This window comes from Lepisosteus oculatus, chromosome 5 (assembly GCF_040954835.1).
Source record: "Lepisosteus oculatus isolate fLepOcu1 chromosome 5, fLepOcu1.hap2, whole genome shotgun sequence".
NCBI lineage: Eukaryota > Metazoa > Chordata > Actinopteri > Semionotiformes > Lepisosteidae > Lepisosteus > Lepisosteus oculatus.
The window spans coordinates 14,575,937-14,589,734 of NC_090700.1; the positions used below are offsets into that span (position 1 = coordinate 14,575,937).

Consider the following 13,798-nt stretch of genomic DNA (forward strand, 5'->3'; position numbering starts at 1 on the left):
CAAATCATTTACATACACATTACATAGGAATAGACCCACTTCATCCTCAACTGTAGCCTCCATCTACTGTGGGTGATGTGCAGCTGCCCTTATGGTCCACCAGCCTCAATATCCAGCAGATCAGGTAGAGAAGTGAAAAATCACCAATTAAGGGGACAACAGCAACTTGATCTTCCAGGACTGACTAGGAACAGCCTTGGCTTCTGAGTGCTCAAGAACTGCCAGCAAGATGGTAATGGTGCTATCAAAACACTTCTACTAACACATGTAATTAATATCTGTTGTTTTATTTAAACGGCGTCCCTTTAATGTTGTCAGTTGTCTATTATGCATACCTTAATTGTAACTTATAGTAGAATGCTAGCACGAATTTTATATGTTTTTTTATTAAAATCTATCGTCTATTTAACCTTATTTTATTGTTGTTACTGTATGCTACCGTTTAGTTTTGTTTGTGTATTTAGAGTATAAGCAATGTAAGTGAAGGAATGAAAGCGTTTCTATTATTATATCTATTCCCTGACTTCAAACACCGCCCCTGCCTCTGATTAAACTGAACTGGAAAAAATAGGAGGGGTGCGTCTGACAATCAGAAACTGGAATTGCCGTTACCATGTGCACGTACAGTATGATACGGTTATAGGAATTACATTTGTATTAAAAACTGAATAACCAAATTAATATAACACGTGTACACTACAAGGATTTAAAAACGTGTCGAGCTGCTATTGATCAGACAAACTGTAGGAGAGCTGCCTAGTGGAATTCAGATCTGGCACAAACTGGATTAATTTCCAGTCTCCAGGCAGTGCTTTACAAACCAAATACAAGTAAAATCTTAGAATCCCGTGTTTTATAATGGTAAATCTCAGTCTAACGATATAAACCCTAAGCATCTCTAATCGCGAATTAAACAGATCCTGTTTTTACAATATTTTAAATGTACTGTTATTAATAAAACTAAAGTTTTCAGGTGACAACGAGTCTATTTTAATCCATTAACTCTCTGTGTAAACATCATAGATAAATCTTGAAATCTGTAAATTATACGTTCATTTATAAAGGCTACCTCTGGTGTCCCCTGGTGGCCCGTTTTTTTCCCCCAATATTCTTTCGATAATATGAAATCAACCAAAAAGGTGAAAATAAAATAGAACTAATTGCTTTTTTATTCTCTATAAAACTAAAATAATTCCAAAAAACAATATAAGCGAAACTAAAATAATTAGTAGCCCACCGAAAAAAATGATCTGGTTGTAGAAAGTACACAAGCACATATTTGAGCATATGTGAGATGAAATTTTAAAATCCGGTTTTAATTGCAGTTTTCACTCAGAACGAAAAATGGCACTTGATTCTTGTTACGGTCATGCCTTTTCCCATATTCAGTTTTTAAATTATTGGTATAACATAATTCATGAAATATGAATGTGCATTCATTTATTGTTTCCGAGATAGGAGATATATGCTGTGCTAACTACACTGTCTCTTATTTTAAGAAAACAACGACCTCTAGCTACCTGTATTCAGGTTCTTCACAATAGCGGGTGAACGGCGGTGACAAAATCACTAATACTGTACATAAGACCAAACCGCGGTGTGCTTTGCCTTTCATTGGAGGAGCTCCGGTGGATAACTTAAGTTTTCCTCTTGTTTACTACGACTCTTGGCCTTTTGTGGCTGACGCAGTAAAGAATTAGTCAGATGACTTCCCGTGTGTAAGATTTTTTCGGCTTTTTTTGTGTAATTCCCCGTTTTAATTTTAGGTGAAACTGAAAAGTGTGCGCTGTGTGGCCGTTCCCAGCAATGGGTAGCGCATTCACTCTGTCGTACAGCAATTAGAAGATGAAGAAACGGACAATGGGACGCACTACATTCGGACTGTTACACTCCAGCTTGGACCCACCTGCGATTCTGGTGTTTCATCACTTGATTTTTGCCTTGATCAAAGGTAAGAACTGTAATATCTACTACTGCATTAATCACGTTATGTTTGGACAGAGGAAAAGTTTTATTGTGGCAAATCCTGTATGCATGTTTCCAGTCCGGTTAAAGTGGATGTTCTTTGAAGTTCAAATGATCTAACTACAGTACAGTACTTACTACTTGTTGCCAACTTTTTACTTTCTAAGTCATGATAATAATATATTATGTCATGTTATAGCTGATTTTAATGTTCCGGAATGTACTCCTTGCTAAGAGCAGTTCAGGGATAATTCAAACAGAAGAATACATTGTAAATAACATTAACTATTATTCTACACAACATAAAATGCGCGACAAAGTATTCAGTTCAATTCAAAATACTTTATTCAAGCAGAGTACTGCATGTAGTACCATAGTTTTGAATAAATAAAACTTTTTTAAAAGGAGTATTATGAACAAAGACTACCAGAGTGATTTTAATGTCAGCTAATTTAATTCTGTTTAATGTGGAAACCAAATATTAGTAACCTTCAGCGTTAATTTGTTTTTTTTTTAAAAAACTAATGAAACAACATTTTTTATATGTATCTTTTGAATAACTTTCGGGAGCCATGAGAAAAACTGTAACTGTAATTTTGACTTTTTATGGGCACATTACTTTTCATGGTATAAAAGAAACTACTACTTGCAAGGAATTCTTGGAAACAGTATACAATCTTCTTAAATATTTTTGCCATGAAAAAAAGTCATTCCTTGGTTCAAAGAAAAAAAGAGATAAAAGCAGTTTAAATTTTAACAAAGATAAACATGATTTATAAGATTGATTACTTATTTGATATCTGACGCTTTATCCACAACGCTTGTGAACTCCCGATTCCTGTCTTTTCCAAAACTTATTTATCTGATCAAGTATTTGACTATCAAATGCTTGATTTAAAGTAAAAATAATTTCCACTACATTTTGACAAAGCAAACTAAACATCTTTCCAATGTAAAATGTAAATCTATGATGAAAATCAACATAGAATGCTAATCTATCCTGATAAATGTAAATTTTTGCGCAGAGAACTGAACTGACATTTTAAGCGAAGATTGTTTCTGTTAATATAAAACAGACAAAGGTTTGGTGAACGGTGTGTCGCTATGCTGTAGATGGACGCTCATGTCCAGTATGATGCGGATAGCAATAGCAGTGTCACGAACGGACGGGTTTCAAGGATGAAGGATTAAAAGTTGTTATGAGGTGATTCGTGATCCGTAGATTTTGAGACAGTACAGTATATTTTGATACCATAAACATAACATAAGGCTGAACATGTCAAAATAAAGTCGGAAATGTTCTCTACATCTGTTATGAAGGTACTATTTCAGGAACTGTACCTACTGTACCACGAAAAAACACTGAGTGGCAAGAATTATGCGCTAGCTGCCCCACTACACAGAATAATATATTGTATAACAATAAAACAACCATCGGGCACCCAGTGCAACTATGCTAGGACATTGTAAAGAGCATACAGGAAATCTACTTAAATGCAGTCCTAATTAATAGTGCTTATTTCTCTAAATGATTTTCTGGGGTAAAGAAAGATCTGAAAGTGCTTTACAGATGTTGTTCCAAAATGCAAAAAAAATATATAAATATCAAGTTTAAACTAAAATAAATACTTTATCAATTTAGGAATTAGGTGGTGAAAAAAAATGCAGGAAGCTCCCCATAGCTTGAGGTAATGCAACAAAAGCAAAAAGTAAGCTTGGGTCACAATGTTGGTCACTTTTTACAATACCTCATAAGCAAAATATACTGTATACAGTGTGAGAGTTTCACATTTACAATTAGCAGATATGTGTAACATGTGGTTGTTGCTTGTTAGATAGTTGATATCTGTAAAACTTTTGTTCCAAATATCTATTACAGTTGTCTAAAGGAATGATACAGTAGTTTTGTGCATTGGTTTGGCATTGGAGTTTTGTGCTCCTACAGTAGTATTGGACCTAAATAATGAAACATTTTCTGTTCGGTTAATCATCCTGATGTCACATCATTTTCTTTCATTTGGATTGGTGGATTAGTATCATCTGTTTTATTTTTTTCATTGTATCTCTCAATTATGTTATTGAAAGAATATTTGAGCTATAGCATGTCAATTCGAAATGTTTAAGCTTTTTACGGCTCTTAAAACGTTTCTGATTGTTAGTACTTTGTCAATTTTGTATAGCTTTCTGGAAATACTCAGTGTTTTTGGGGTATATTAAATCAATTGAAAAGGATCAATTAAGCAAATTGCTAGTTTAATTGAAAGCTCAGCTGGAATCACAACCAGGAAAGACTATTGTTGCAGACACCAGGAGAAGCAATGACTTACAAATTGGATCTTATAGAAACTTCTTGTCACTCTATTTGTCCTAGCATTTATCGTCAAGAAGGGTGTATATGCTATTTTTATGTTGCTGTAGTGGGTATTGTTTCACTATTTTTCCGCCCCAAGCATCATGTGTACCTTTAACCAACAATATAATGATAAGGTGCAAGTACTGGCAAGCAATGAGACCTGACCCAAACTGCCTCAGGGACAGGCATAGCGAGCTGAAGAGTAATTGCTTGGGTGTATCTCACCATCACAACAGCTGTGAGTGAGAGAGGGAGGCTGTGCCTAAGCTGGAGGTCTTAGGCATATTGATGGTTCCCGTCAATAGTATGGATAGCGCTTCATTTGATACAACAGTGGTTCCGGCTTTTTTAAAGTCCACGTGATTCAGCACCCCAGACAGCTCCCTGGAGCATATTACTCAAACACAATCCCCGACCATCACTCCAGTTTGTGCTGAGTAACCAAGAACTCCCCAAAGAGTACCAGGACGTTGCCACATAAGGTAAAATATCAGTACCTTTGAAAGGGGAAATGGTCAAATTTATAGGAGAAAACATACAGTATATATATATATTATATCTTTATATTTTTAATTCTGTTTTAGCAAACAAAAGATTATGGTGAGGTTGTGTTAGTAAAACAGAAGCTGTGAAGAATGTCAACTGTTAGACAGTCTTTTTCTCTCGCAGTTCACCTGCCCCATTGCCTGTTGGCTTTTCAACTGTATTGGAATTAATTAAAAACTGGCAAGCAGATAGCATTATTCACAGATCAGTACATTCCACACAATGTGAACGGAATGTATTTTAGAAGGGAGGTAACATTTGGACTTGAACCCAGGAAGAGGAGTACTTTTCGAAACTTTGTAACCCTTTGTAAGTCTGTCTACAAGCATCAGACTTCATGTGAATAGTGCCTTATATTATGAAAGCTAAAACTAAAATAAGGAACATTCTAAAACTAACCACTACTACATATACAGTACAATTTCTAGATGTGGGCACATCATGCAATGTATTAAACTACTATATTAATGATGTCGGTGTTGTTGGTATCTTTTCAATTGCTGTGCTCCCTAACTTTAAACCTAAACCTTTCCCTAACTGTAACTTCCACACCATCATCCTAAAACAAGTTACTGTATACCTTTAAATGGTAGCCAGGTAAGTAGAATTGGCTCCTATGCTATCAACAACATATTGACGTTAATAACACACAAACAGAAGCGTTAAAGGATGTGGATTACGTTCTGGCTCTTCTCCATTTACACTTGAACTTTTTGCAAGTAAGCTATATTGCTGGAATATGCATAGCTACTGTAATTATAGTTTTCTATAGAAACAGTCTTACACCAGTGTTAAAGGGTACTGAAATAATTTTTCCTGCTTTTGTAATTTTCTTTCTGATTGTGCCTTGGTCAAATGTTAAACTTTTGAAACAGACAGGACCTTTCATCAGATTCTTAACTTTTACTTAGGACAAGTGGCAGGTTTGGTTGAAGGTGGCCACTTAATATTCTTGCATTACATATATTGGCTGTTTATACAAGGTGTTTTACACTATCTTGTTTAGCAGAGTAGTTTTTCTAAGTTAACACGTATTGTAAAATATTGGAGAGCTTGAGATAATTTTGTCTTGTGACATTATCGCACTTCATTCTGGATCACAGGTACTGTATGATAAAGGTTTAAGTTTGAAATAGCAGAAAACCTTGTTTAGAGTTTCACAATCTCATTGAAACTGAAGATAAGCTACTTGAAAGGTTGTGTGTGCCCAATGGTGGTCATTCTTCAAAGATATAGCTATCTGTTGCAGAACGTGATAGATCAAAATTAAACAAAATGAATATCATTATAACATTTGTTTGCTTTAATTCGGTCACAGTTTAAACAGGTCTGACTGTGATTAGAATACAGTTCTCATTTTTTGAGTTTGCAAATATCTCTTTTGTTGTTGCTGTTTAATCCTTTTTCCTCCTTGGAAAGGCCTGAAACTGTATACAGGGTATGTATGTGTTAAAAGCTGAAAAATGTCTACTAGTGCCACAACTTGCAAAAACACTTCATCCCCAGTTAATGAATCACTTTTTTGTGGTTAGTGAATTTGTGTATACAGTAGAGACATTCTTCATATAACATAAATCTTGTTTGTATCCAAAGTAAGGGTGCCAATGGTTGCCTAATCTGAACATTAGCTTCCCTTTTATTCATTTTTTTATGTACTAGCATATAACTTCTCATGACTAGCATAATAATATGGGGAAGTTAATAATGATAATATTTTCAGTTATGTGCTTGAAAATGTCTGATTTACTTTGAGCAATTACTGTAAGATCCACAAATCTTGGCATCCCATCCAGGGCGTACCCTGCCTTCCACTCATTGCTTGCTGGGATAGGCCCCAACTTCGCCAAGTCCCTGAATTGAATGAAGTGTTTAGAAAATGGATGGATGAATCCCCAAATGTATTACTCAAAATCATTGTATGTTACTGTAAAAGGACATTTGTGCTATTTCAATACAAAATTCTTCATGAATACTTTAAGGAAAGCTTTATTATTTGGATTAATTCAGTTGTTCTACCTTAAAAGGGAACAAGCGGAAACTGTAGAGAGGGGTCTGAAAATGAGAGCTAAGCTACAAATATGCATCGAAACTCCCAGCCCTGTTCCATTTTTTATCCTTTCCATTTTTTTCATGGAAGTAATTCTTGTATGCCCTGGTCGTTGATGCTGAAATGGGATGGTATTCTTTTGGTGGACATGATTCCTCATTGTGCTTCTGCACCACATTGTTTTCCTTGTTTTTCCAACTTTCTTAAAGATTGGCAGTTTGAAACATTGGCAAAACATCGATTAAAGTAATTTGCCATTTGCTTACGAGCTTGCAGTTGATTAGTCAAGGATTATAACTTTCATATGAAAAAAAGCATAGTAGGCCAAATAACATAGCATTCGTGATGGAATGATACTTTTATTACTTGTTTAGCCTAGCAAACAAGAGTAAGGGACTGCTTTTAAATGAGAAAATTACACTCTGATAGTTGTATCAGGTCCTGACTTCATTTATGACTAAAACACCAGGTTTTTGTCCACCTTCAGTTATTGAACTGGGAGTGGGGAACGTGAGAGCTCTGATAATGTTCTCACAAGGCACAAAGTAGAATACACTAGCTTGAGCACTGATGTGGGCTGAGCAGCATGTAAATTCCCTTCTGCAGCATTAAATTGAAAATCACAAGGATACTATGACAGCTAGATCTTTTCCAGATACAGGGAAAGTGACCCGTGATGCGGAAGCATAGCATGTAGGGATTACTCATTTTACATCAGTTGTATTTTTACCCCAGATTAAAGGAGTGTGAGAAAATAAGAGGGTGGATGAGCCTGTTCTGTTCACCATTGTAGACTGTGTCTTGATGGTTTTACCATGATGTGAAACAAAAGGTTGAAGGGTGACTAGACTCTAGGGACACCCCTGCAGAGAAAACGATTGGTCTCTTCTCTTTCCTTGGCTGGCATCCTGGAAACCAAGCGACAAGACCTAAAAAGTTACTAGAAAGGGACCTAGTTGAGCTTTATTGTATGCTGACTTGACAATTTTTTGTTGATTTTGTTTTTTGCTCCTAACTCAGCAGGTGCATGTCACTGAACTTAGAAGTACAAATGATGGTAACTCTGCATTATATTTACATTTATAATCCCTATTGAGGGATTTAAAGCACAAATTTGCAAATTTCTCCAGAGTTCAGAATAACTTCAAATAACCTTTGTGCTTTTGTGCTTCCTGCCTGCACGTTTTTGGAGTAGTGTATTTTCTCAGTCTGCATTTCAAGCTTCCCCTAAGTCTTAAGTTTACCCACAAAAGGAAGGTTGTCACATCATTGTCTTGAAGGGCTGGTGTTTGCAGAATTTCATTCTACTTACTGGTTTAACTGGAATAGTTTAACACCTTCTCCCAGCTCTTCAAGGACTGCAGCTTTAAAGAGCATACAGGCTGGCTCTCTAGAATCAGCATTAGACAGCCCCACACTTTGCTTTGTTAAAAAATATAACATCTGAAAAGAAGTGAAAAATAAGACAATTATTCTGAAGAGTCTAATTTAACCTTATTGGTTCTGAATTAAAAATGTAGAAATCTTTCAGTTTTAAATTAATGTTTTTGAAAAAAAACAGTGTTTTAATGATATCATTAGAAAGGAGAAAAACATGCAGCGCCCCTTTCCAGACAATGAGCAATCTGGCTAAGCCAAATGTCCAGACTTCCTAGTGTGAATTCAGTGCTATATACTGACATCGCCTTCTCTTACAGTCTTAAATCTTAAAATCTTGACAGTGTTAAAATATATACTGTATACTTTACATTAAGCCTTGTTTCTTTTAGAGTTTATTTTTTAATGAGCACAGAAATCCAGTAAACATTATTAAATACTCTCCGTTTAAATGTCACTGTTTTGCTTTGTGGATTCTCAGTTGAGTCAAGGAAAAAGGGATTCTTTCCTTTTAAATTATATGTTTTTTTTAAATCAGCAGCATCATGTCTCAACTTGTCTTTCTTAATCTTCGGTATGTCTGCTGTTGACACACTACTTTGGATGTTAGAAGTGAGAGAATCAATTACCATTCTGTTTTTAAAGCATGACTTTAAATTTCTTTGATGTCTGTTTTTTAAGCATTATCAACAGATCTACTAACTTAGTACATATTTAATTAGAATCACTGTATACTCTGTACTGTATGTATGTGTACTGTATGTGGCAATGCGGTATGCTTCTCATATATATGAAATTAGGGCACTGAGGAACAGGTTAATTAATCACTGGAGATCACTGACTTCCACATAACTCGATTCCTGCACCTGTGCATGTTGAGTAATATGCATAAATCAGGTTCTAAGACAGCCTTTACTATAGTTAACCTTCAAGATGTTCCTCAGCTAGGAGAGATCTCATCCTGGCAATCTTTGCTATGAGAAAAAATTAAAAACAAAAGGTTTTCCTGACAGGATGTACTCTTCATTAGAGGTTGAAAGTTTTCAGTAATCAGTGTCAACCACACAGTTAGATTTTGAGTCATGTCAGTATCTTACAGTGACAGGAAATTCTACAAGCAGTGGCAGAGCCCAATTAAAGTGGGATTGGGATTATTCAAACAGGGCCCTCTCAACTCTTAGCAAAGAAGGGGCTCGTATGACTTCACTTCCTGCTGTCTTGCAGTGATATCACTGTGGCTTGTGAAACCCAGTCCTCCAGTTGCAGCTAACTCTCCTGTATGATGCTGTGGAGCTAGGCTGTTTCAGTGCAGTGCAGTGGGTGGTGCAGGTTAGAGAGCCTTGTCTGCCTATCCTCATTTCCATTTGGCAGTACAGACATTGAGACATAAAGAAACCAGAGGCAGTTCAGTGTCTATAAAATGCTACTGTCACGATCCGGCAGCTTTGTTCTTGGTAGTTTTGTATGTAAAAAAAAAGATAACTAATAAAATAAAAGTTAAAAAAAACGAACAAAGATGTGTAGAGAATAGGCAGGGGAAAGTATACTGTATATACAGTGGAAAGAGATCCAGTCACACAGAGTCAACAAATCTTGGTTTCAGTTTGAGCCCTAACAAACACACTAAACCACTATTCATCCAGAACTATTTTTCCAGCTCACATGATGTTTGCCGTAATCCAAATCCATGTTAATCACATTTCAGGATGTACTGCAATGTTCTAACCTGGTACAGGATGGATATAAGCATCTGATTATGTATAAACAACATAAATTCATTCTTCAAGTGTATCATAAATTACAAAGCCTTTTTAAGCAAATAACATTCTGCCACATTTTGATGTATGAAATTTCACAATATTTTTCCTTACAATTTTATACGGAATGTAATACTAAAGGTGATTAAGATGATTATAACATGATATTTAATGGTAAAGGACATCATTTTTATACTGTATTAATAGATATGTTACTGTTAGCTTAATGGTTAGGTTATAGCTTTTACTGCAACTAAATACATTAAATTCTTCTGTAACTTTAACACGTAAGGACAAAGTAAAAACGTTTATCCCACTTCCCCCTTAATTTGTCATGTCCCATATCACTTTTTCACTTTACTGTGCTCTGCTGCTCAGTTTTCATTGGGTTATACAGTAACAGAAATGTTACTCTTTAACTTACATAACATGCCTAATCCTGCAGTTGTTTGTTTGGCTCCTAAGTGTGATAAAGTGCATGAACACTGCTAAATATAAACAATAACTGAGAGCTGGGGCACAGGCATTGAAATATATCTTTTAAGTGGCCTCAGGTGATTTTTCAGAAATGCCATCTGTGTACACTATATAGCCTAATACTCTGATGAATTGTTAGAAATGTTTGCTCAGTGAGCCCTGATTAGAGAATGCTGTAGCTATGTTCTAAATATTTTTTTCCATCATGTCATTTCCGTATTGTTAGAGACAGTGCAATCAGATTTATAGCACTGTGTAGTTGAAAACAGCTTTTTTTAAGGGCAAGATTCTGTGTTCCAGGATACAATAAAATGATATCTGATGCTTATAAAATTATCCAGTGAGAAATAAAAACTCAAATAAATGCCCCCAAAAACCTTTGGATGCAATTTAATGACTTCAAGTAATTATTTAGCTTTTTGCCAGTTTTGTGATACATGAGGTATGTTAAAATTCTGGCACTGGCATTGAGTAAATTTCCAGTTGATCTTTCCCAAGAGGGATTTTATTGTCTATCTGCAGATGACTGGTGCTATTTAGAAGTCATTAAAAAGAAAGTATTTATTGTTCATCTATGAGGGTCATATTATTCTTGAATCGCATTGCGTTTGAATGTTTTTCCCATCTTCGGTGATGGTTTAAGCCCCTGAATAACAAAAGGCTCCTGGAGGAACTATTCACATTTTTTTCTGAACACAGAAATTCCACAGGTGACTTTAAAAAAAAAAAACGATTCAAAGTATGTTCACGTTGAACCAGAAGTATTTGTCTTGTGAAATTTTCAAAGGGTTCTTGTAAAGATGACTATTTCAATGAGTCGCTTTCAATTATGTTCCTCATTTGGCTTAGGTCCAACCTGTGATGGTTCTGCTTCCAAACGAGCTATCTTCTCTGAGCAAGTGTTTGGCTCAGGCATGTGCTTGGTAGTACACTATCAATCAACAGAGTTTGAATTATAAATGTCATTATTTGGGCAACAGCATCTTCCTTCAAGTCTCTTCTTCACCATCTCCATTTTATTCATCTTTACTCTTAATTTGATAACTGTGTTTTTAGAAATGGGTGCACTGCTTCATGTGGAACTACTATCTTAACTACACTTTTCTTCTTCCAGTAGCTACAATGGTGGCAAGCAGCCCAGTCATTGCTGACTGTCCCATTGGCCATTTTCCCTGTGGAAATCTAACAGATTGTTTGCCTCAGAAGTTGCACTGCAATGGCATTAAAGAGTGTGAAAATGGTGCCGATGAAGAGAACTGTGGTAAGGGAAGACAGCTTTCATTAAATGCACCACACAATCAATTCTTAGGGGTTCAGGGTAATACCAAGAGAAGGATGGGTTTATCTAAGAAGATTATGGGCTGGTAAGAGCACATGGTATAGGATAAATGCATCCTTGACATAACAGATTGTACATTTTCCTTTCATGAGAGAATACTGTATTTTTGTGTCTTTAGAGGGAGTTATATTTTTGATTTAAGAATAAGGTAATGTGTGTTAATCTATAAGTAGATATACATGACTGAGTCACATTATCAGGACTAAAAGGCTATTTTGGGGTGTTTTACAAAAAGCAGATGGTATTCAGTGTCAGGTTCCAAGGTGTAAGAATTTCATTAGAAGTGCAAAGCTCTGATGGAGAAAGAGTCTGGGCATCCTACTCAGCACCCTGCTGTGACCAGGCTAGTCACCTGGCACTTGGCACAATCCCCAGTGAGCATGTGTGGGCTATCATGATTAATCACTGCAAAATGTGTTATGGTAAACCCAGTTTCTGGGACACCCTTGTACAGATGTTATACCATTTCTAGGATATGACCCCAGAGACCAAGATTGTTGTTTCTGTTAGTGCAATGTGTTTTTCTTGCACAACGCAAATGACAGCTCCTCATAGTATTAACCCTATTCATGCTTCCCAGTTCTCATTCTTGTTCTTCAACAAACAGTTGTTTTATGCAATACTTTATTTTTTAAATAGCTTTACAGGTTAACCTGAACAGTTTCTCCTGAGCCATCTTAATAACTGTCGTAGATTCAAGCCATTTCCCTACATTTAAAGACTTGTTTGTCACAAAATGTGACTTCCTGCACTCCTCTGATCTTATTGTGAAATTCTTTCATCCATAACTGTGATTAAAAATATCCACTGTATTGGGGCATCCTAAGAACGTGTTTATAAAAAATGTCAGATCCTTATATTTTTCAGAACAGCTTTCTTGAGTTAAATATCACAAGTAAAATCCATACTGTGAAATGTTCTGTTGTCTCTCTGCAGGAGATAACAGTGGGTGGGCTGACCTTTTTGACCGTACTGTCGGAACGTTACATCAGCAAAGCCAACCCAAGCACTGCTGTAAGTGGACGGGAATTCAAGTATCTTTGTTGGTTTGTGTTAGGACGAACGTTTAGATTACATGCGAAGATACAGTACAGGAGTGACACCTTCCAATCATTAACTTCTCTAATGTACAGTATACCTTTAGTACAGTGCCTTGCGAAAGTATTCGGCCCCCTTGAACTTTTCAACCTTTTGCCACATTTCAGGCTTCAAACATAAAGATATAAATGTTTTATTTTATGTGAAGAATCACCAACAAGTGTGACACAATTGTGAAGTGGAACGAAATCTATTGGATTTTTGAAACTTTTTTAACTAATAAAAAAATGAAAAGTGGGGCGTGCCAAATTATTCGGCCCCTTTACTTTCAGTGCAGCAAACTCACTCCAGAAGTTCAGCGAGGATCTCTGAATGATCCAATGTTGTCCTAAATGACTGATGGTGATAAATAGAATCCACCTGTGTGTAATCAAGTCTCTGTATAAATGCACCTGCTCTGTGATAGTCTCAAGGTTCTGTTGAAAGCGCAGAGAGCATCATGAAGACCAAGGAACACACCAGGGAGGTCCGTAATATTGTTGTGGAGAAGTTTAAAGCCGGATTTGGATACAAAAAGATTTTCCCAAGCTTCAAACATCCCAAGGAGCACTGTGCAAGCGATCATCTTGAAATGGAAGGAGTATCAGACCACTGCAAATCTACCAAGACCTGGCCGTCCCTCTAAACTTTCAGATCAGACAAGGAGAAGACTGATCAGAGATGCAGCCAAGAGGCCCATGATCACTCTGGATGAACTGCAGAGAACTACAGCTGAGGTGGGAGAGTCTGTCCATAGGACAACAATCAGTCTTACACTGCACAAATCTGGCCTTTATGGAAGAGTGGCAAGAAGAAAGCCATTTCTCAAAGATATCCATAAAAAGTCTCGTCTAAAGTTT

The 13,798-nt window shown here is 36.2% G+C and overlaps 1 protein-coding gene across 2 annotated transcripts in view; it reads left to right on the plus strand.

Annotated features, from left to right (window-relative positions):
• Positions 1-150: 150 nt before the first annotated feature.
• LOC102688434 (relaxin family peptide receptor 2) overlaps positions 151-13,798 on the plus strand; it is a 43,596-nt gene continuing 29,948 nt past the window's right edge. Inside the window, exons 1-4 of one of the 2 annotated variants that reach the window (XM_015341871.2) lie at positions 151-232; positions 1,767-1,951; positions 11,637-11,783; positions 12,798-12,875. In XM_015341871.2, coding sequence (XP_015197357.2) covers positions 1,846-1,951; positions 11,637-11,783; positions 12,798-12,875 — 331 coding nt within the window. In that variant the 5' untranslated portion in view covers positions 151-232; positions 1,767-1,845. Of the gene's footprint in view, positions 233-1,511; positions 1,952-11,636; positions 11,784-12,797; positions 12,876-13,798 lie in introns of those variants that run through there. The other variant, XM_006628209.3, reaches the window with a different exon arrangement.